This window comes from Anabrus simplex, chromosome 2, assembly GCF_040414725.1.
Source record: "Anabrus simplex isolate iqAnaSimp1 chromosome 2, ASM4041472v1, whole genome shotgun sequence".
NCBI classification, from domain to species: Eukaryota; Metazoa; Arthropoda; class Insecta; order Orthoptera; family Tettigoniidae; genus Anabrus; species Anabrus simplex.
The window spans coordinates 550,122,820-550,147,783 of record NC_090266.1 but is presented as its reverse complement, the minus strand read 5'-3'; the positions used below and the strand labels follow the sequence as shown (position 1 = coordinate 550,147,783).

The 24,964-nt window shown below is 42.7% G+C and overlaps 1 protein-coding gene across 2 annotated transcripts in view; it reads left to right on the top strand.

The window, feature by feature from the left end:
* Window positions 1-24,964, top strand: part of LOC136872817 (vanin-like protein 1) — a 122,779-nt gene that overhangs the window by 38,613 nt on the left and 59,202 nt on the right. For both annotated transcript variants that reach the window (XM_068225815.1, XM_068225814.1), the window contains exon 2: window positions 6,441-6,529. In XM_068225815.1, coding sequence (XP_068081916.1) covers window positions 6,464-6,529 — 66 coding nt within the window. In that variant the 5' untranslated portion in view covers window positions 6,441-6,463. The remainder of the gene's footprint in view (window positions 1-6,440; window positions 6,530-24,964) is intronic.

The window sequence follows — 24,964 nt, the reverse complement described above, 5'->3', positions numbered from 1 at the left end:
GTTTTCTCATACGAGTCACCTCCCTAGCTTGGGATTAGCCCCTGTATTATCGGCCTAGCGCTACATAGGTTTTAATAACTTTAGTGTAGGAGTGCATGTATTCGCCTCCATTCAATTTTGTATTTTGGGCCATTTAATTTACCCGATGTTTTGTTTCCTTCATGAGAAGGCCCTGTAGGTTGGGTATTAAATGCCCCTGCTTCTTTGTGTGCCTTGAGGGCAGTTAGTAGTAAGCGTTGTTGTGGCCTTTGATAGGCTTGTAAAAATCGAGAGCAGGTCAGCTCTTTCTGGTATTTTGGAAGGTGCCTCTGGGAGGCCTGACATTATTAAGCGGGAGCAAGAGCTCCATGTAATGAAGGGGTTTTCTGCCCTTTGTTAAATTGTGGGTGTGAGCTGAGAGCTCAGATTTAGGGGCTTGTAGCCCAGAATTTGTAAAGTTGCTGTGTACCTGTTTTAACTGTTGTTATTTGTTGTACGCTCAAAATTCTATGTTACCATTGTTAAGTTTTGAAAATATAACCTTGCTGAAATTTTAATTCATCTTTCGAACTTGTAGTTAGACCCATTCCAGCCCGCACCTTTTTTCAGTTCTGACTTCCACGGATAACTCCGTAACATAAAGTATGGGTGAATGACCAGATAACGTTACCTAGCAACCGTGCAGGCTGTGATTTAAGGTATGGATGGATGGTCAGACAATGTTACCTAGCAACCGTGCAGGCTGTGATGTAAGGTATGGAAAGATGGCCAGACAATGTTACCTAGCAACCGTGCAGGCTGTGATATAATGTGCCTTACAATGCCCTGGTTGCTATCAAGAAAACGCTGAGAACCAACGAGGTACATTATAGTGGATAAACTTACTCACAGCTTATCTGAATCGTAAATCCTCTTCTGCAGCACAGCATAGCTCAATCGGAGAAAGGTAAATGGGTAAAGTGGGTCGGCGAAGTAATATAGAAAATGAAGAGGAATTGTTCGATCAGGTCATAAACTAACGCAAGCTAAAATAGGAAAGTGCGTGAGTTGCAAATTTCGGATCTAGATAACAAATATTTATTACAAAATGAGAGGTTTGTTGACTCATATTAAAATTAATAAACAAATTTTATACAAGTGACCTTTTTAGTTAATAATGACATTAAAAATTGATTTTCGGTTGTCGTCTGAGATAATGATGGGAAAACCTTGTATCTCCAACCTTAGCTGCAGCAGCAATCGGGTTACCAGCTTATTCATTCGGTACAGCTAAACTCAACAGAAATCAAACAGAATAATAAATCAAGGGAAAGTTAACTCGCATACACAAGTGATACTAAAGTATATCCCTACTGATATTATGCTGCAGGACTTAAGGTTAACACTAAAAGATGCAACACAAAATGGATGACATCAAAGATTCGAACTCAAGACTCCACAGAAAGACATGCACCATTTCTAATTACGACACAATTGGGAAACAATTTATTAACAATACGCCGAAATGCATGGACTGACGGTACAGGCAATCGTGTATATATTTCACATTTTAGAAAGCCGTCAGGAAAGGGTCAAAGTCCTTTTTGGTAAACAGAGACTTCATTGTTCCGACCAGACGTGTAGAGAGAGTTTCCTTCAGAGAGTAACGTCAGATCTAAGAAGCTTGCCTCATAATCGAGAGCCATCACGAACCTGCCTGCGATTTACGAGCGGCTGACAGTTGCTAAACACACAACTGTGAGACTCTCATTCACAACGTCCCAGCCCTCTCATTAACACAACCCACGTGTAAGTACCACACGTATTCTTATTCCACACAGTGCGAATCACAGCGCACTAATTTATACATAATTTGAGCTCATTTAGAGCTTTATCCCTTGTACGTTTTCGTGCCTTTTGTTTGCACACGCAACTATCATTTCACAGCCTATGCCTGCGTACATAGCGCAATTCAGGGCTCTTATCTATCATTTCTGGGCTTATCAAACACATATCTCTCGTCTCTTATTTATTTATGCGTGAATTCATGGCAGGATCGACCTCGTGTAAGATCTCAGATGCTTTAAGGAAATATTGAACATCTTATAGCAATACGTCTGACAACAAACCACATATATCTAAACATGTCTCATGCATTTCTAGCTAGGCTCTAAGACTCTTGGTCTGCCTGTAGAAAATCTCAGACTGCGCAAATCTTTTAGTGCATGAAATAATGACAACCCTTTCTTCATTGACTGAAGACCTTATATACAACAAAGTATGACACACATGAAAGCAAAAATCAAGAAATTATAACATGTAAAATTAAACTATCCTAATCGTGCTCGTCCTGAGCATAATCTATATAGACTATAAGTGCCCGAGGACACACTTACTATTTACATATTAGCCTGAAGGCGTTAAGTTACATCTTTAAGTTATTGAAACTACGCTATCTCTGCTCCATGCTGATAAGTTAGGATTTGCCTGACCTGCAGCTGTGAATATACTTGAGCAGTTCTCCCGGCGGATATAAGATTTAGCAACCAATGCTAATGCTGTTGATGGAAGGCAACAGTCCGGGTTTCGGGATTGGAGCCATCACGAGGATCTGCGTTTTTCAGCTCGAAACTCGTACTGTTGAGTTGATCGCCTCCTCCTGGTTGTTTACGGTGCCTTGACTGGAGGTGATGCACGCTGCCAGCGGGCCCTCGATCGTTGCCTGTCTGCGATGACGGATGTCCCTGTTGTTTGGCTCGGACCAGCGCTTCCAGCGTGATTAACTGGTAGTATCAGGTGAATTATTGATGTTAGAGAACTGTAAGGAAAAGCCTTATTATTTCGTATCCTTATTTAGAGGCCTAGGTTCCCCTCTTGCCTTCTGGATCATTCCCTTTAGGTATCTTGACTCTCCTTCAAGTTAATCTTTATAAAACAGTACACACGATTTTCCCGTACTAATGAAACTTACAATTGACCGAAATTAATCTGAAATAATTGAAGCAGTACTATCTTTCCGGGCATACAATAACTTGTAACACTAGATGAGAACACGTTATATATACAACTCTGCGTAGAGTAATTAGTGGTAAAGAAAGCAGTTAAATCAGTTTACTGTTCAAAGTTCCTATTTACATGTCACTAGCACAATGCAGTCTGCGACACATGGAGATAAAGGCTGTCTTCTGGTCGTACGATGCGCACAGAGAGTGCATCTCGCGTCCCACACGTGCTGTATTTATGAAAGAGCGTTACACACTCCCGTGAGGTTCCTGCTGTGTGGTCCACTTGAAATGTGCACTCACGGAAAGGAATTTCGCTCACGGTGCTCGAGGTAATTATAGATTAATTCGTAGAAATTGTTAATAACTACATGTGGCATATCAAAATTTGCAGAAACTTATGCTCATTCTAGGTAATATTTCCGAATCTCGCTATTCTTGTGTGGGCAGAGATATCCAACGAATTTCCTTTCCCTCCAAGCTGAATTCTCCTGCGGTTTCTCATGAAGATGCTGGCATTAGGCGTTATGAGTAAGCGGTTCGCGTGGGTTCATGAAATTGTATAGTCCATGCTGAGAACTCCATCCGCTCTGATCTCTTAAAAAGCGCGCAATGTTGCGTGCTATTGCACCATAATATAAAATCTGATGTTATTCCTATGTGGTCTCATCTGCATATTTTAATTATCTGCAGGCCATCTCTATTTGACCATGAACGGAACGGTTCAGTAAGGTATGGATATATGGCCAGACAATGTTACCTAGCAACCGTGCAGGCAGTGATGTAAGGTATGGATATATGGCCAGACAATGTTACCTAGCAACCGTGCAGGCAGTGATGTAAGGTATGGATATATGGCCAGACAATGTTACCTAGCAACCGTGCAGGCAGTGATGTAAGGTATGGATATATGGCCAGACAATGTTACCTAGCAACCGTGCAGGCTGTCGTGTAAGGTATGGAAGCATGGCCAGAAAATGTTACCTAGCAACCGTGCAGGCAGTGATGTAAGGTATGGAAGCATGGTCAGACAATGTTACCTAGCAACCGTGCAGGCTGTCATGTAAGGTATGGAAGCATGGCCAGACAATGTTACCTAGCAACCGTGCAGGCTGTCATGTAAGGTATGGAAGCATGGCCAGACAATGTTGCCTAGCAACCGTGCAGGCAGTGATGTAAGGTATGGATATATGGCCAGACAATGTTGCCTAGCAACCGTGCAGGCTGTGATGTAAGGTATGGATATATGGCCAGACAATGTTGCCTAGCAACCGTGCAAGCAGTGATGTAAGGTATGGAAGCATGGTCAGACAATGTTACCTAGCAACCGTGCAGGCAGTGATGTAAGGTATGGAAGCATGGTCAGACAATGTTACCTAGCAACCGTGCAGGCTGTCGTGTAAGGTATGGAAGCATGGCCAGACAATGTTACCTAGCAACCGTGCAGGCTGTCATGTAAGGTATGGATATATGGCCAGACATTGTTGCCTAGCAACCGTGCAGGCAGTGATGTAAGGTATGGATATATGGCCAGACAATGTTGCCTAGCAACCGTGCAGGCTGTCGTGTAAGGTATGGAAGCATGGCCAGACAATGTTACCTAGCAACCGTGCAGGCTGTCATGTAAGGTATGGATATATGGCCAGACATTGTTGCCTAGCAACCGTGCAGGCAGTGATGTAAGGTATGGATATATGGCCAGACAATGTTGCCTAGCAACCGTGCAGGCAGTGATGTAAGGTATGGAAGCATGGTCAGACAATGTTACCTAGCAACCGTGCAGGCTGTCATGTAAGGTATGGAAGCATGGCCAGACAATGTTACCTAGCAACCGTGCAGGCTGTCATGTAAGGTATGGAAGCATGGCCAGACAATGTTACCTAGCAACCGTGCAGGCTGTCATGTAAGGTATGGATATATGGCCAGACAATGTTACCTAGCAACCGTGCAGGCTGTCATGTAAGGTATGGAAGCATGGCCAGACAATGTTACCTAGCAACCGTGCAGGCTGTCATGTAAGGTATGGAAGCATGGCCAGACATTGTTGCCTAGCAACCGTGCAGGCAGTGATGTAAGGTATGGATATATGGCCAGACAATGTTGCCTAGCAACCGTGCAGGCAGTGATGTAAGGTATGGATATATGGCCAGACAATGTTGCCTAGCAACCGTGCAGGCAGTGATGTAAGGTATGGATATATGGCCAGACAATGTTACCTAGCAACCGTGCAGGCTGTCGTGTAAGGTATGGAAGCATGGCCAGACAATGTTACCTAGCAGCCGTGCAGGCAGTGATGTAAGGTATGGATATATGGCCAGACAATGTTGCCTAGCAACCGTGCAGGCAGTGATGTAAGGTATGGAAGCATGGTCAGACAATGTTACCTAGCAACCGTGCAGGCTGTCATGTAAGGTATGGATATATGGCCAGACAATGTTACCTAGCAACCGTGCAGGCAGTGATGTAAGGTATGGATATATGGCCAGACAATGTTACCTAGCAACCGTGCAGGCAGTGATGTAAGGTATGGATATATGGCCAGACAATGTTACCTAGCAACCGTGCAGGCTGTCATGTAAGGTATGGATATATGGCCAGACATTGTTGCCTAGCAACCGTGCAGGCAGTGATGTAAGGTATGGATATATGGCCAGACAATGTTGCCTAGCAACCGTGCAGGCAGTGATGTAAGGTATGGAAGCATGGTCAGACAATGTTACCTAGCAACCGTGCAGGCTGTCATGTAAGGTATGGAAGCATGGCCAGACAATGTTACCTAGCAGCCGTGCAGGCAGTGATGTAAGGTATGGAAGCATGGTCAGACAATGTTGCCTAGCAACCGTGCAGGCTGTCATGTAAGGTATGGAAGCATGGTCAGACAATGTTACCTAGCAACCGTGCAGGCTGTCATGTAAGGTATGGAAGTATGGCCAGACAATGTTGCCTAGCAACCGTGCAGGCAGTGATGTAAGGTATGGAAGCATGGTCAGACAATGTTGCCTAGCAACCGTGCAGGCAGTGATGTAAGGTATGGAAGCATGGCCAGACAATGTTACCTAGCAACCGTGCAGGCTGTGATGTAAGGTATGGAAGCATGGCCAGACAATGTTACCTAGCAACCGTGCAGGCTGTCATGTAAGGTATGGAAGCATGGCCAGACAATGTTACCTAGCAACCGTGCAGGCTGTCATGTAAGGTATGGAAGCATGGCCGGACAATGTTACCTAGCAACCGTGGAGGCTGTGTCTTATGGCTGGTTGCCATCTGACATTAGCAGCCGTTGATGGATGGCCAAGACCGCGAGACAAATTTATCATCGTTTGATTTTCGCAAAGAAAAAAGCGGTTTACTTTTTATCGTATATAGTGTATGTTGTCCGATACCTACCGTACACGTTTCTAGACATCTGATTTCGTTTCAATTGAACACCCTTTATATTCCCTGTAGTGTTCTCAATGTGTTATTTGTTTCCCGTTTCAGGACTCAACGTTACCTGTACTACGATGCACAGAGCTGGAATATTCCTCGTGGTGTTCTACTTCCTGGTTGATCTTCAGTTCAGCCACCAGGTGAGTAAAACAGTCTGGTAGAGAGGTGTCGTAGTTACGTAATCTGTTATTCGGATGTCCGTGGGTTGTCACGAACACCCTCCTGGAATTGTGTCGATTAAGGCCGCACACGCACTGTGGCGCTCAGAAAGCGAAGATTATGGCCGCTTCTGGGTGTGAAAAATCGTTTCGTTTTTACAAGTTGATTTACGTCGCACCGACGCAGATAGGTCTTACGGTGACAATGTAAGAGGAAAGGGGTGGCAGTGGGAACGAAGCGATCGTGGCCTGGTATGAAAATGGGAAACTACGGAAAACCATCATCAGGACTGCCGACAGTGAGGTTCGAACGCACTATCTCCCTAACGGAAGTCCACAGCTGCGCGCCCTTAACCGCACGGCCAACTCGCTCGATGAGTTCCTTTCCCCGCCACTAGCGTACGCGATACCGGTCCAACCACAATATCACGAACATTTTGTTTTAATGAAAAAGAGGAAGGAAATTTTGAATTCAAGTGAGGTAGTGGTGATGATTATTGTTTTAAGAGGAAGTACAACTAGACGACCATCCTGTGCAAGTGAGTTAAGAATACGGTAATTAAACTGTATAATTGAGGCGTTGACATGGGAAAGGTCACTTTTATTACAAATTGTGTTTAATCATCCTCCTGATCAATAGCCATTTAGTTAAGGCGAGATTTCAGTTTAGATACGCTTCAACCCCAACAGAGGTTCATCCACAGTAATATACTGAAACAGGAATGCCCTGTCAGCATTCGCCGTTCATGTATTTCTTGAGGAAAACGCGATAACACCCGACTGTATGGGTTTAAAACGAGCACAGAGCGCGCAGGCATCATGGGTGACAGCATGCAAGTGATCGCTTGCTGCAGAGCACCAGCCAAGGCCAAATGACGTCACGATCGAATTTTCCATTCGCTCCGATGTCATTATATCACGAACGGGATGTCAGATCGTGATTTGAAGAAAGTAACCTTGTATGCCTGGATAACAAATAGTACTGCCAAAAATTTCATGAAAATCGGCGGAAGGATGGCCGAGATATAAAATTTTAGATAAGCTCATATTTTCAGTTTGGCCGCCCGACCTCCAGTCCCGTAGTAGAGAGTGTGTGTGTGATTTCGTCGTGTACCATCTGCCACGCCGCGCGGGCCAGCTGCGGTAGTACAGTCTGCTACTCTGTCCGGCTAAGGACCGGTGATAGAAAATACGCGATACAAGTGTCGAACATATTCTCATCGGACTCTAACTTCACGTGCAAGCAGAAAACTTATTCATTTGTAATGTCGATCTGTGGAGTTGATTAACATCATTTTCGTCTTGCGAATTTCGTATTGCAGAGACTATACAGTAATCGCTAGATATTTTTGAAAATGTGCTGTTATAAGAGTGTGAAGGGCTTAGTGCGTAAAGACTGTGCCTTAGCGAAACATTGTTCCCTTTTCCAGAGACTGTGTTAAGTTATTTCGTGAAACTGTGCCATCGTGAAAGTACATTTCTTTTCAAAGGATTGTGCTAACTCGCGTCGTGAAGGACCGTGCTAATATTTCCTTTCATTAGACTGTGTTAAATCCCCTCGTGAAAGACCGTGTCTACATTTGTTGTCGAAAGATTATGTTAAGCTACTTGTAAAACTGTGCCTCAGTGGAGAATTTATTTCTGAGAGACTGTGTGAATTTTTAAGACTGTGTCTTAATGGAACTTGGTTCTTTTTCGCGAGACTGTGTGTTAAGAGTCAAAAACTGCTTCTTTTCTGTCTTCATAGAAAGTTTAATATGTTTCCACGCGTGTGTGTGTGCTAGATCATTTCATTTGCTTCTCCGTACTCATTACAACCAGTATGAAATACTGTGTCCGTAGGATTCAATTTATTTCTCTTCTCCACACCGAGATTAAGTGAAGTTGAATCTCAGAAAGTTCCAGATTATTTTTTCGTTACCTATCACTTCGAGTTCGCCAGTCAATATTTCATGAACAGTATTAATTTCTATTATTTTCACAGAACTGTGATTTTGAATCCATTTTATCAAAGTAATGTGCGTCTAATACCATTTACAGTGGAACTTGTTCAGTTAATAAACAGTGTCTCGCCACAACTTACAGTGCAGTGTCGTATCAGATTCTATTGACATTCTGTGCGAACCTCTTACATTTCTCTACTCCCTTCCTGGATCTTTGGTGGAATACAAAGCTAATAAACTATTCCACGCTGCTCTATCACCACACGACCGACCCGAGGTTCGAGTCTGCTTTAACATCGACGGTCGACAACCGCCGTGGGATGACGTGGTACCTTGGAGGGAGATGAGGAGTTCAGCGACGTGGGACGACGCCGACGCAGAGGGACGACGTCTTCTCCACATCTTTCAGGACACTCAAACCATTCATGTGTCAAGGTGATACAATTTCTATGTATTCTTGAATAAACTACAAGTTCCACTTAAAATGAACTTATTGCACTACCCTTCTCTCTTATACTCTCAGAGCATAGACCGTACACGCCCTGGCATCAATCCATGCTCTCGACTAAGCTAAGGTACGGGAGTTCCTGTTTCAATACATTATAATAATCTAAAATAATTAGACACACGATTTAAAGAGTGTCTGTTAAAGATGTTTTTCATTAAAGATCATGATGAAATTACAATACGAGGTGACTGTCATTACAAATATTTTTGTACTGGAGGTCTTTTTGTTGTAACTCCCTCTTAGCCCCTTAATGCAGTTCAAATATACGAACACTGTGGTCTCTCGATTATTGTTTTAGGTCAGAGGCTAAAATTATGTGAGTTGCTAGTGATCTCGATCGAGAGCTGGACTCCGCAGTCAGCAAACGAGGGAAGGTCAAGTAGGCCACGTAACGTTTTGAATCAGACGGTTCAACTTCACTAGCGACTTTCATAATGTTATCCTCTGACTTCTCACAGTGTTCGTATATTTGAACTGCATCAAGGGGCAAAGAGGGATGTACAACAAAAAGTCTCCAGCACAAAAACATTTATAATGACCATTACCTCGTATTGTAATTTAGTCATGATTTTTGATGAAAATCTGTTTTAACAAGCACTGTGTACAATTGTGTGTCTGATGTTTTTACATTATTATAATGTATATCGCTGACGATCACCCTATGTTAGGGTTCAAGTATGTCTAATTGAAAGCTCATCTTAGCTATGTATTGATCAGGAGGATAATTAAATACAATTTGACAATTTGTGAAAAGTTCAACCGTTAATACGGATAAAACTTGAGATTTATAGTCTGTAATAATGCGAAGGCGAAAAAAGAAAAAGAAATTAAGTTTCTTCATGGAGAACGTAGTAAACGCTCATACCAATGACACGGAAAATGTAGTAAGTAAACTGGCACAGTAGATTAGTTTCTAGGATTGGCTCAAGATGGAACCTGTGTTTAGTCCACGGCGTTTGGCATAGAGAAGGTAGTAAGTGCCTCTGGTGGAATTAGGTATAACCTTCGCCATTTTTTGAAAGTCAACTGTGTGTAAACCTTGTTTATAGTTACTATAGCTCGTCATATTGATCATTTAGTTACCAGAATGCCTCCGAAATCTATTCAGTTCAAAATGGTAATTCGTTATTGCCAGCATCTTGACATGACGTTCATTCTAGTACTTTGTTTCCAAAAATAGATACTACGTGTGTCGAACAATAGTTCCTGAAGAAGATGCGGAAATAATCAGGGAGGCTAAACATTTTCAACCATTTACGCTAGGGGGGGGGGGGGGGTCTGTGATGTATTAGGACTGTGAGCTGGATAAGAATATCAGTAGCTGAACTTCCCTCAGACAAGACAACGCCATCATTCAACGAGTTAAAACCGTGGAAGGAGCACAATATCCTCTAAAGAGGACGCCCCTATCGCGCGTTCAACATGCAGACCTTACAACCTTCAGCGAACCGAAATAAGGATTATTTTATTGACCATTGAACCCTTCTTGGCCTGGAATACGAAGCCGCAGTGAAAGCAAAGTTCAAGTATCCACGACAACAAATGTGGCAACGCCCAGGGCCTGTGCAGGATTCGAACACACTTCTCCGCAACGTTGATCTTAACAACTGGATCTCGTGGGGTGGATTGTCCGTATCTAAAATATATATCTAGCTTACAGGCTTAAGGGTGTGGAGGAAATTCGGGACGCACTATTGTACGGCAAAATGAAATTCTTCCAATAGGAGCAAAATAAATTTAAATGTCCTTGGCAAAATAAAATAGTTTTTAAGATAATATAGTGTAAAAGTCTTTGGGACCATACCACCCATTACATGTAACTACGAAGTACATAAATTAACAGAATAATATTCATTTCCCGGACAAGATGATTGTTAGTCTTTATTCAGATAAATGCATCCCCAATATAGTATCTAACAGGTTACTGTAATTACGAATGCGTCAGTGAAACATACTTGACATTCCCTTCGACACTGGGAACCAAATTACAATTAAACAAGAAAAACACTTGAAACTAGTTGAGTGGTTAATCCCCCTTTACAATTAATAGACAAAACAAAACAAAAAAAAATGAAATTACATACAGAATAAAATGGTCCACTACTCGCGAGAGAAAATACGACCCAACATCATTACGTGAGTAAAGTCAGAATTTACTTACAACACATAATCAAGTCACTTGTATAAACAGTCAAGAAACACAAAGAAAAATACACATTCAAACACTGGCTGTATGAATATATCTGTCCAGGTCAAAGGAACCCGAACCATTCCACGCTGGATGTGCCGGGATTCGAATCATGGGTCTTCTGGTATCGTAGCGGGTTGCTGAAAGTAAAACCCTATCTATTTTATTTTCAAAGGGATCCTATCACCTAAATTCATTAATTAATTACATGGCCCTGCGGCAGAACAATTTATTTGTATACGACACAGAGCTCCTTGTGGCAGAGAATACGATTCTGGTCCCGGGCCTATCTTCACTGTAACACAGCCTCCCCTCAGTCATCCATTTCATAGTGACAGCCGAAACAAATGGGACACGACCCACCAATCGGCCTTCCTTCGCTTACAACGCCCTTCTTTAAAATCTCCGTGTGACCCTCCATACTATTCTTAACTTCTCATTCTATTGAAAACAAATCACATGCTTTTAAACTTCTCATATAAATTACCGTAGCAATCCCCTTTGGTAAGATAGCAAGTCAAAACGTTAATTAGTTAGATCATTAGCAGGGATCTTCTCACCATTCAATTCACACTGACACAGACTCAAGCAATACATACCCGGGTTCTTGACCTGAGCACGCTGAAGAATAACAAAGAAACGGTGTTTTTAAACTCTATAATTAGGCATATGAGAAACATTATACTTCTTTACAATGCAGGGGAATAGAATAAATAACATAAATGCTTCCTTACGGAAACCCCTATCTAAAATGGAGGTTTTTGGATTCCAATCCCAGCGTCGTTCATCATACATCATACAGCATATCTGTATCAAAGAACCCTTATGCTATAAATCTATTACTAATTTGATATTTCAAGGAAAATGTATTGAGTGTATAACTACATCTAGAGAAATACATGCATTAATTATACTATATTTACATGTAGTGAATACCTGCCTACGATATATATATTCCACCATCTTAATCTTTAACCTAATGCACTCCTAAGCTAAATTTTAAAAGCTTCAATTCAAAAATACTGTGCATGTAACCTGCTATCAAAATGAATTACGCGATTGCTGTAACCCGATGGTGAATGTGGATTAATTACACCGATTCCACCATGATTTTTAGCAAATCAATAACATTAACTCACTCAACAAGCTTCCTACACTAACCACTGAAATATAATTTTCTTTTTAAGATACAACCTACTCTACTATAAACTTATTTACAAGATACGCATTCATAGTTACTAAAAATGGAATGCACTTATGTGAAAACTTAATGATGCCTTCCGTTCAAGCCTCGGGCGGGTCCATGCTGGGAAACTTTAGCCCTCCATATCGGCAACGATCATCACTGGTATCGTCCGACTCGTTGGCTGAATGGTCAGCGTACTGGCCTTCGGTTCAGAGGGTCCCGGGTTCGATTCCCGGCAGGGTCGGGGATTTTAACCTTAATTGGTTAATTCCAATGGCCCGGGGGCTGGGTGTTTGTGCTGTCCCCAACATCCCTGCAACTCACACACCACACATAACACTACCTCCACCACAATAACACGCAGTTACCTACACATGGCAGATGCCGCCCACCCTCATCGGAGGGTCTGCCTTACAAGGGCTGCAATCGGCTAGTAATAGCCACACGAAATTATTATCACTGGTATCGCAAGGGTCCAGAGCTGGGTGGCTGTTTCTTGGTTGAATCTCTCGTTCTCCACTGAAGACAGTGTTACACCAACACAGAATATTATCCACTCATGAACTTAATGTTACAATCACCCTTTATCGTGATTTCAGGGCTACTGTCACGCACAGAAATTACGCTCTGTTATCTATAAAAATTATCAATATCCGATTTAACAGTTATAGAACTTATTCCGTATTTGATCGCTGTCAAACACATACGTTCGTGTACTGTTTTGCCAATACGAGCTTATATATCTCAAATCATTCCCGCACAAAGAAGCATAGTCTTGTGACGAGTGACGTGAAGTAGGCTCCAAGACTACTTCAGTAGTATAATTGGACAGTTCGGCGGCCGCCGCCGCCGCACGCCTCCTCCTCCGCCGCCTCCGCCGCCGCCGCCCACGGGAAATTTGAATTTTGGCGGGAAATTTGAATTTTGGCGGGAGATTTGAATTTGTAAACAAAGCCACGTGCTTTTTGACAGCTGTCATCGACAACAAACCATCGCTAACCTCACTACTGCCATCTTGACGGGCCTAAACCTCACTAGTGCCAACTTAACCTAACTAGCATGAGGTAAACAAAGCCACGTGTTTTTTGACAGCCACGTGCTTTTTGACAGACAAAAACGCATCGCTAACCTCTGTACTGCCATCTTGACGGGCCTAAACCTCAGTAGTGCCAACTTAACCTCACTAGCATGAGGTAAACAAAGCCACGTGTTTTTTGACAGCCACGTGCTTTTTGACAGATTTGTAAACAAAGCCACGTGCTTTTTGACAGACAACAACGCATCGCTAACCTCAGTACTGCCATCTTGACGGGCCTAAACCTTAGTGGTACCAACTTAACCTAACTAGCATGAGGTAAACAAAGCCACGTGCTTTTTTGACAGCTGTCATCCGCCATCTTTAAACCACAGAGCACTGTGCTGCCCTCTTGCGTCACCTGTCATCGGCAGTGCTGCCATCTTGACGGGCCTAAACCTTAGTGCTACCAACTTAACCTCACTAGCTCGAGATAAACAAATCCACGTGCTTTTTGACAGCCACGTGCTTTTTTTGGACAGCTGTCATCCGCCATCTTTAATCTATAGAGCACAGTGCTGCCCTCTTTAGCTACTTACCTTTGAAATGTGGTGGCGGATAATTTGAAAAATGCTTTTCGACAAGCAGCCATCTTTAATCCAGAGAGAACAGTGCTACCCTCTATGTGGTGGCGGCAAATTGAAAAATTCCACGTGCTCTTGTTTGAAAACAAACTCACGTGCTTTTTGACAGCTGTCATTTGCCATCTTTAATCTATAGAGCACAGTGCTGCCCTCTTTAGTTTGAAATGTGGTGGCGGTAAATTTCACGTGCTCTTGTTTGGAAACAAAGCCATGTGCTTTTTTGACAGCTGTCATCCGCCATCTTTAATCAACAGAGCACCGTGCTGCTATCATGCGGGCAATTTCATCACCTATCACCCGCCATCTTTAATCTACAGAACACCGTGCTGCCCTCTTTATGGCTACTACCTTAAGCATGTAGTAGCGGGCAATTTGAAAAGTTCTGTTAGCTATCATCCACCATCTTTAATCAAGAGAGCACCGTGCTGCCATCTTTAGCTAGATACCTTTGAAATGTGGTGGCGGCAAATTGAAAAATTCTACGTGCTCTTGTTTGGAAACAAACTCACGTGCTTTTTTGTCAGCTACCATCCGCCATCTTTAATCAACAGAGCATAGTGCTGCCCTCTTTAGTTTGAAATGTGCTGGCGGCAAATTCCACATGCTCTTGTTTGGTAAACATAGCTACGTGCTTTTTTGACAGCTGTCATCCGCCATCTTTAATCCAGAGAGCACCGTGCTGCCCTCTTTATCGTAGTAGATGTAAATTCGTCACCTGTCATACGCAGTGCTGCTATCTTTAGCTAGATACCTTTGAAATGTGGTGGTGGATAATTTAAAAAGAAAAATTCTTCAGCAGTCCTCTCTCGACGCTAATTGCATAAGATGGCGGCTATACATGACTCCTTAAGGATGCTTACGCAAGATGGCTGCTATACACAGGTTCTTATGAGACGCCCTTGGGATGCTTGCGCAAGATGGCGGTTATACAAGGCTCCTTATGAGACGCCCTAGTGATGCTTGCGCAAGATGGCGGTTGCTCTTATGAGGCGGCTTAAGGGTCCTTGCACAAGATGGCTAGAGACGCCCTAAGGATGCTTGCGCAAGATGGCGGACACAAGATGGCGGCTATACACGTCTCCTTATGAGACGCCTTAAGGGTGCTTGCGCAAGATGGCTGCTGCTCTTAGCTTAGAGGCTAACACGTCGTGCTAGTTCGATTCATTAAATTTGGGGCTTAAATGCAAAATGTTAAATATCTCGAAAGCGATGCATCGTAGAGCAAACCGGACAAAAAATTTTCTGCCCAGTACCTCGGTTCGCAGTACGAGGAACAAGAAAAACATAGTCTAATGATGAGATCAACGGTTCGGTTCCTACTTAGGCCCTTTAGCATTCGCTCTGTTTTAGCTTGTATTGAAGCAAGTCTTCGTAACATGATCAGGTTTAGCTATGGTAGAGAGTATAACGTGCCGTGCAGGTTCGATTCATTAAATTTGGGGCTTAAATGCAAAATGTTAAATATCTCGAAAACGGACAAAAGTTTTCTACCTGATACCTAGGTTTGCAGTATCAGGAACATGATAGCATAAGAAAAACATAGTCTAATGATGAGATCGACGGTTCGATTCCTACTTAGGCCCTTTGGCATTGGCAGCTATCTATTTCTACAAGATGGTGACTATACATAGCTTCTTATGAGACAGCTTAAGAGCGCTTGCACAAGATGACTGCTGCTCTTATGAGACGCCCTAGGGGTGCTTGCGGGAGGTAGCAGCGACAAGACGATGACTATACACAGCTGCTTATGATACGGTCTAGAGGTGCTTACACAAGATGGTGGCTGCTCTGATGAAGAAAGCTAGCTTTGCATCGTGCGGGTATCTTTACAGCACTAAACCTCATACCTTTGAAATGTGGTGGCGGGCAATTTGAAAAATTCGACGTGCTTTTTCTTCACAGCAGCTATCTTTAAACAATAGCGGCTATACATAAGCTGTTAAGGCCTCCTCTTATGTCACGGCATAGCTCTATCGAACAAGTTTAAACCTGCATCGGGATAGCTAGAGTAAGCATGTGCTGCAGTGATGACGTCATTATGCATGTTTAGACTTGCAAATCACTAAAGAAACATAACAAGACTAGAATCGAACACCGCACTCTATGCCGTTAACTTTATCATGTGATCGGAACATTGATTGAAGTGTTTAGAACACTAAATAAGTGATCAAGACTATAATAGAACACTGTACTCGATACAACATGTGTTTAGAACATGTCAGGGGATACCTTTGTTCTAAGAAGATTAGATTACCGCACATTCCTTGTAGGGCTAATAGGCTAAAGGGCTAATGGGCTAAAGGGCTAATGGGCTAAAGGGCTAAAGGGCTAAAGGGCTAATGGGCTAATGGGCTAAAGGGCTAGGGCGCCTCTCCTCTCTTTATCCGGGCTTGAGACCGGCTCTACAACTAGAGGCGGAGTTAACACCCTAAGGAAGGGAGAATGTTGGGAAATAATCTATACGAATATAGCTACTCGATCGACTATATACTACAGATGGATGACTTAGGTGAGGGTAAGCGCTTACTTAATAATACCTACACGACGTAATTCATACTCTATTTCAAAAATATCTTCTTTGTACTGTGTGTAACCAGCATCATGATAGGCTCTTAGCAGTTGTAAACGTTTTACGAGTACGTTGGGGTCTTTACAGTAGCTTATATCTACATAGGGTAACAGAGGCTTGTTGTGAACTTTGAGTCTATATGCAGACAGTTGATGTGCAGGGACTTGTTTTGATGTAATACGTGCTTCAGCAGTAGCGTTTCTAGGTACAAACATAACTTGTTTCGATAGCGATGAAGCGTTGAAATTTCCTTCTTCTTTACCTTGCATCTCTTCTTGAGATGTTTGCACTTCGACAGAACGTGTAGTAGGCTTAGGAAATGAAGTAAAATCATCAAGCTGTAATGGCAATGAATTTTCTTCTTCTACTTTCCCTTTACTACTGTTTTGATCAACATCATTATCCTTATTATCATAATCATGATCTTGCCTCTCTTTATCTTGAAGTTTGTGCTCAGTAACAGAACTTGCAGCAGGCCTAGACAGCAAGGGAGAATTAAAAATCTCTCGCAGAGGTGTACTTTTTAAACATAAATCAGTGTTCGCTGGAATATGGTTGAGCTCTTTGTATTTTGTTCCCGATGAAGCTACATTACACGCGGCTTCATGACGTTGAGCGTTGTATGCGTTCTTGAACTCTCTTCTACAACGTTTGCATTGAAAAATCGTCCTACATGATATCTCATGACGTCTCCTGTGATAGCTTCGGGAAAATGCTTTTCCACACTCTTCGCAAATATACCTAGAAATAGGTTTTTCCATGACGGACTTTTATCTTCTGCTAACAGATTCTTCTTTAAATCTACTCGACATTTGTTACTCTCTACTTCGATGATGCGAACAGCTTAGCGATTAATAGTAAACTAACACAAAAGCGTATAACCAAGGTAGCAACAGTAAGGTTTAAGCCCACCAAGATGGCAAGAGTGAGGTTAGCGACGTTCTGCTGTTGGATTTTAAATTCCGCGCTGTAACATGCATAAGGTGGCAGCCTTGAGGTTTAGTGCCGTAAAGATGGCAGCAGTGAGGTTAGCGGCGCTCTATTGTCCTTCAAAGTGAGGTTAGGGTTCATCAAGAAGACAGCTGTCAAAAACGCACGTGGCTATGTTTACCAAACAAGAGCACGTGGTCGTAACGTCACGGTCACGTAGTATGCTGCTTCAGCATGCAATGTTCAATGTCTACACCTACCTAGTAAACACTCTGCTATGTTCACAAAATTTTTACTCACAACTATTTTTTATGCTTTAAGTTCGTGCACATAGGTTATGTTAAGATAGCAGCACACGTACAAGCGATGGTCACGTGCTCTAGTAGAAGATGCATGCATTATCAAAAGGTGGTGTGTACACGCTTTTAAACCTTGCTATTCTTACCGCTGCCATGTTCACAAATTTTTTAAACACCGCTATTCTTTGTACTTTAAGTTCATTCGCATAGGTCATGCTAAAATAGCAGCGCAAACATATGTGAACCTTGTACATCCTAGCAGGATGTGTTTAGTACGATAGTTGATGCATGCAAAATCGATAGGTGTTGTGTACACACTTTGAAACTTAACTATTCTTCGTGCTTTAAATCCGTGCACATAGGTTATGCTAAGATAGCAGCACACTCTAGCGGGAGAAGTTTTGTACTCTAGTTGATGCATGTATAATCGATAGGCAATGCGTACACGCTTTTAAAACATTGCTATTCTTACTGCTGCTGCTATGTTCACAAGATTTTTATACATCGCTATTCTTTATGCTTTAAGTTCATGCGTATAAGTTATACTAAGTTAGCAGCATACTTATAAGGTTGTTGCACGCTCTAGTGGAAAAGTTTAGTAAGAAAGACGATGCAGGCAAAATCGATAGGTGATGTGTACACGCTTTGAACTTGGGTATTTTTTGTGTTTTAACTTCGTGCACATAGGTTATGTTAAGATTGTAGCACACACAAGCGATGATCGCACGCTGTTGTGGCAGAAGTTTAGTACAAGAGTTAATGCGTGCAAAATTGACTGGTGTTGTGTACACGCTATTCTTTGTGCTTTAAGTCCACGCACATAGGTAGCAGCACACAATTGCGAACGTTGTACACTCTAGCGGTAGAAGTTTAGTACGATAGTCGATGCATGCAAAATTGATAGGTGATGTGTACACGCTTTGGAGCATAGCTATTCTTTGTGCTTTAACTTTATACACATACGTTAGCAATACACATATGCGATCGTTGTACACTCTGGTGGTAAAAAATAGTCGATGCATGCAAAATCAATAGGTGATGTGTACACGCTGTTAAACATTGTTATTTTTGTGCTTTAAGTTCGTGCGTATAGGCTATGCTAAGATAGGAGTACAATCTAGCGGAAGAAGTTCAGGGTGATCTGTACACGCTTTGAAACATGATTATTCTTTGTACTTTAAGTTCATGCACATAGGTTATGCTAAGATAGCAGCTCAATCTAGAGGAAGAAGTTTAGTACGAGAGTCGATGCTTGCAAAATCGATAAGTAATATGTACACGCTTTGAAACATGGCTATTCTTTGTACTTTAAGTTCATGGGTATAGGTTATGCTAAGATAGCAGCGCAATCTAGCGCAAGAAGTTTAGTACGAGACTCGATGAATGCGAAATCGATAGGTGTTGTGTACACGCTTTGAAACATGGCTATTCTTTGTACTTTAAGTTCATGCTAAGATACCAGCACAATCTATCTGAAGAAGTTCAGTACGAGATTCGATACATGCAAAATCGATAGTTGATGCGTACACGCTTTAAAACATGACTATTCATTGTACTTTAAGGTCATGCGTATAGGTTATGCTAAGATAGCAGCACGATCTAGCGGAAGAAGTTTAGTACGAGAGTCGATGCATGTAAAATCGCTAGGTGATGTCTACACGCTTTAAAACATGGCTATTCATACTGCTGCTCTGTTCCTAAGATTTTTAAACATAGCTAATCCTAATGCTGCTCTTAACGACGTAGAGCTAAGGATTGATGAAGTGACCGTGACGTCACGACCACGTGCTCTTGTTTGGTAAACATAGCCACGTGCTTTTTTGACAGCTGTCTTCTTGACGAAACCTAACCTCACTTTGAAGGACAATAGAGCGCCGCTAACCTCACTGCTGCCATCTTTACGGCACTAAACCTCAAGGCTGCCACCTTATGCATGTTACAGCGCGGAATTTAAAATCCAACAGCAGAACGTCGCTAACCTCACTCTTGCCATCTTGATGGGCTTAAACCTTACTGTTGCTACCTTGGTTATACGCTTTTGTGTTAGTTTACTATTAATCGCTAAGCTGTTCGCATCATCGAAGTAGAGAGTAACAAATGTCGAGTAGATTTAAAGAAGAATCTGTTAGCAGAAGATAAAAGTCCGTCATGGAAAAACCTATTTCTAGGTATATTTGCGAAGAGTGTGGAAAAGCATTTTCCCGAAGCTATCACAGGAGACGTCATGAGATATCATGTAGGACGATTTTTCAATGCAAACATTGTAGAAGAGAGTTCAAGAACGCATACAACGCTCAACGTCATGAAGCCGCGTGTAATGTAGCTTCATCGGGAACAAAATACAAAGAGCTCAACCATATTCCAGCGAACACTGATTTATGTTTAAAAAGTACACCTCTGCGAGAGATTTTTAATTCTCCCTTGCTGTCTAGGCCTGCTGCAAGTTCTGTTACTGAGCACAAACTTCAAGATAAAGAGAGGCAAGATCATGATTATGATAATAAGGATAATGATGTTGATCAAAACAGTAGTAAAGGGAAAGTAGAAGAAGAAAATTCATTGCCATTACAGCTTGATGATTTTACTTCATTTCCTAAGCCTACTACACGTTCTGTCGAAGTGCAAACATCTCAAGAAGAGATGCAAGGTAAAGAAGAAGGAAATTTCAACGCTTCATCGCTATCGAAACAAGTTATGTTTGTACCTAGAAACGCTACTGCTGAAGCACGTATTACATCAAAACAAGTCCCTGCACATCAACTGTCTGCATATAGACTCAAAGTTCACAACAAGCCTCTGTTACCCTATGTAGATATAAGCTACTGTAAAGACCCCAACGTACTCGTAAAACGTTTACAACTGCTAAGAGCCTATCATGATGCTGGTTACACACAGTACAAAGAAGATATTTTTGAAATAGAGTATGAATTACGTCGTGTAGGTATTATTAAGTAAGCGCTTACCCTCACCTAAGTCATCCATCTGTAGTATATAGTCGATCGAGTAGCTATATTCGTATAGATTATTTCCCAACATTCTCCCTTCCTTAGGGTGTTAACTCCGCCTCTAGTTGTAGAGCCGGTCTCAAGCCCGGATAAAGAGAGGAGAGGCGCCCTAGCCCTTTAGCCCATTAGCCCATTAGCCCTTTAGCCCTTTAGCCCTTTAGCCCATTAGCCCTTTAGCCCATTAGCCCTTTAGCCTATTAGCCCTACAAGGAATGTGCGGTAATCTAATCTTCTTAGAACAAAGGTATCCCCTGACATGTTCTAAACACATGTTGTATCGAGTACAGTGTTCTATTATAGTCTTGATCACTTATTTAGTGTTCTAAACACTTCAATCAATGTTCCGATCACATGATAAAGTTAACGGCATAGAGTGCGGTGTTCGATTCTAGTCTTGTTATGTTTCTTTAGTGATTTGCAAGTCTAAACATGCATAATGACGTCATCACTGCAGCACATGCTTACTCTAGCTATCCCGATGCAGGTTTAAACTTGTTCGATAGAGCTATGCCTTGACATAAGAGGAGGCCTTAACAGCTTATGTATAGCCGCTATTGTTTAAAGATAGCTGCTGTGAAGAAAAAGCACGTCGAATTTTTCAAATTGCCCGCCACCACATTTCAAAGGTATGAGGTTTAGTGCTGTAAAGATACCCGCACGATGCAAAGCTAGCTTTCTTCATCAGAGCAGCCACCATCTTGTGTAAGCACCTCTAGACCGTATCATAAGCAGCTGTGTATAGTCATCGTCTTGTCGCTGCTACCTCCCGCAAGCACCCCTAGGGCGTCTCATAAGAGCAGCAGTCATCTTGTGCAAGCGCTCTTAAGCTGTCTCATAAGAAGCTATGTATAGTCACCATCTTGTAGAAATAGATAGCTGCCAATGCCAAAGGGCCTAAGTAGGAATCGAACCGTCGATCTCATCATTAGACTATGTTTTTCTTATGCTATCATGTTCCTGATACTGCAAACCTAGGTATCAGGTAGAAAACTTTTGTCCGTTTTCGAGATATTTAACATTTTGCATTTAAGCCCCAAATTTAATGAATCGAACCTGCACGGCACGTTATACTCTCTACCATAGCTAAACCTGATCATGTTACGAAGACTTGCTTCAATACAAGCTAAAACAGAGCGAATGCTAAAGGGCCTAAGTAGGAACCGAACCGTTGATCTCATCATTAGACTATGTTTTTCTTGTTCCTCGTACTGCGAACCGAGGTACTGGGCAGAAAATTTTTTGTCCGGTTTGCTCTACGATGCATCGCTTTCGAGATATTTAACATTTTGCATTTAAGCCCCAAATTTAATGAATCGAACTAGCACGACGTGTTAGCCTCTAAGCTAAGAGCAGCAGCCATCTTGCGCAAGCACCCTTAAGGCGTCTCATAAGGAGACGTGTATAGCCGCCATCTTGTGTCCGCCATCTTGCGCAAGCATCCTTAGGGCGTCTCTAGCCATCTTGTGCAAGGACCCTTAAGCCGCCTCATAAGAGCAACCGCCATCTTGCGCAAGCATCACTAGGGCGTCTCATAAGGAGCCTTGTATAACCGCCATCTTGCGCAAGCATCCCAAGGGCGTCTCATAAGAACCTGTGTATAGCAGCCATCTTGCGTAAGCATCCTTAAGGAGTCATGTATAGCCGCCATCTTATGCAATTAGCGTCGAGAGAGGACTGCTGAAGAATTTTTCTTTTTAAATTATCCACCACCACATTTCAAAGGTATCTAGCTAAAGATAGCAGCACTGCGTATGACAGGTGACGAATTTACATCTACTACGATAAAGAGGGCAGCACGGTGCTCTCTGGATTAAAGATGGCGGATGACAGCTGTCAAAAAAGCACGTAGCTATGTTTACCAAACAAGAGCATGTGGAATTTGCCGCCAGCACATTTCAAACTAAAGAGGGCAGCACTATGCTCTGTTGATTAAAGATGGCGGATGGTAGCTGACAAAAAAGCACGTGAGTTTGTTTCCAAACAAGAGCACGTGGAATTTTTCAATTTGCCGCCACCACATTTCAAAGGTATCTAGCTAAAGATGGCAGCACGGTGCTCTCTTGATTAAAGATGGTGGATGATAGCTAACAGAACTTTTCAAATTGCCCGCTACTACATGCTTAAGGTAGTAGCCATAAAGAGGGCAGCACGGTGTTCTGTAGATTAAAGATGGCGGGTGATAAGTGATGAAATTGCCCGCATGATAGCAGCACGGTGCTCTGTTGATTAAAGATGGCGGATGACAGCTGTCAAAAAAGCACATGGCTTTGTTTCCAAACAAGAGCACGTGGAATTTACCGCCACCACATTTCAAACTAAAGAGGGCAGCACTGTGCTCTATAGATTAAAGATGGCAGATGACAGCTGTCAAAAAAGCACGTGAGTTTGTTTTCAAACAAGAGCACGTGGAATTTTTCAATTTGCCGCCACCACATAGAGGGTAGCACTGTTCTCTCTGGATTAAAGATGGCTGCTTGTCGAAAAGCATTTTTCAAATTATCCGCCACCACATTTCAAAGGTAAGTAGCTAAAGAGGGCAGCACTGTGCTCTATAGATTAAAGATGGCGGATGACAGCTGTCAAAAAAAAGCACGTGGCTGTCAAAAAGCACGTGGATTTGTTTATCTCGAGCTAGTGAGGTTAAGTTGGTAGCACTAAGGTTTAGGCCCATCAAGATGGCAGCACTGCCGATGACAGGTGACGCAAGAGGGCAGCACAGTGCTCTGTGGTTTAAAGATGGCGGATGACAGCTGTCAAAAAAGCACGTGGCTTTGTTTACCTCATGCTAGTTAGGTTAAGTTGGTACCACTAAGGTTTAGGCCCGTCAATATGGCAGTACTGAGGTTAGCGATGCGTTGTTGTCTGTCAAAAAGCACGTGGCTTTGTTTACAAATCTGTCAAAAAGCACGTGGCTGTCAAAAAACACGTGGCTTTGTTTACCTCATGCTAGTGAGGTTAAGTTGGCACTACTGAGGTTTAGGCCCGTCAAGATGGCAGTACAGAGGTTAGCGATGCGTTTTTGTCTGTCAAAAAGCACGTGGCTGTCAAAAAACACGTGGCTTTGTTTACCTCATGCTAGTTAGGTTAAGTTGGCACTAGTGAGGTTTAGGCCCGTCAAGATGGCAGCAGTGAGGTTAGCGATGCGTTGTTGTCGATGACAGCTGTCAAAAAGCACGTGGCTTTGTTTACAAATTCAAATCTCCCGCCAAAATTCAAATTTCCCGCGGGCTGCGGCGGCGGCGTAGGCGGCGGAGGAGGAGGCGTGCGGCGGCGGCGGCCGCCGAACTGTCCAATTATACTACTTACTTCCAGACTGACTTAGGGTGCGCCTGCTGCTGCTCTATATGTAAGACTGTCACACAATGGCTGACCCTAGACTCCTCCCGGAGAGGATATCAATCTATTCCATTGATATCACGAATAACAGTGAAGCCGTGCGATCGAGAGGTAGCTAAACGTATTCCATGAATCTCGATTGTGTGCGGAAGCTGATCCATTCATAAACTATCTCGCAATATCCATAGCAACATCCCTGCCTCTCAAGCGACTGGCCACGTGTTCAGTGTTTCGCGTGGGACGCTTTCTTTATGTGATAGAATCACTACTGCGTAATTTAAATTCCGCGGGATATTTAGCATACCCCTTCCGGACAATCTCTCCACATAATTCCAAAGATGCATGTGGTGTCATTTGTTCTCCTAATCATACTATAATTTGAGATGATAATTTAATCTCTCCTCACCATTTCGTGAGATTTCTCTGCGGAATGTTGGCTATCCGCGATTTTCGCCCCCACTGTATTATCACGTGGTACGGGATCGAGGCCTGCCCTCTTCTATTCTCGTCACACAGATATCTCCATCGCATTCGCTCCTTGGATTGAACTTCCCCTGGCTCTCAACCCTCACGCGTTTCCCTTCCTAGAATCCGCGCGTGCCAAATACAGGACATGCTTAATAAAATTTTGAACGCATGCGCCTGGATCACTAATTCAAGGCTCTGATACGTCACACTATGCTGGAAAAATATAATTTGTGTAATTGTGAAATTTCCCCTTGAAATATACACGTCACCTGACAAACAGATTACGCGGTGAATTATTACAACAGCTGTTGTACCTGATTCATCAT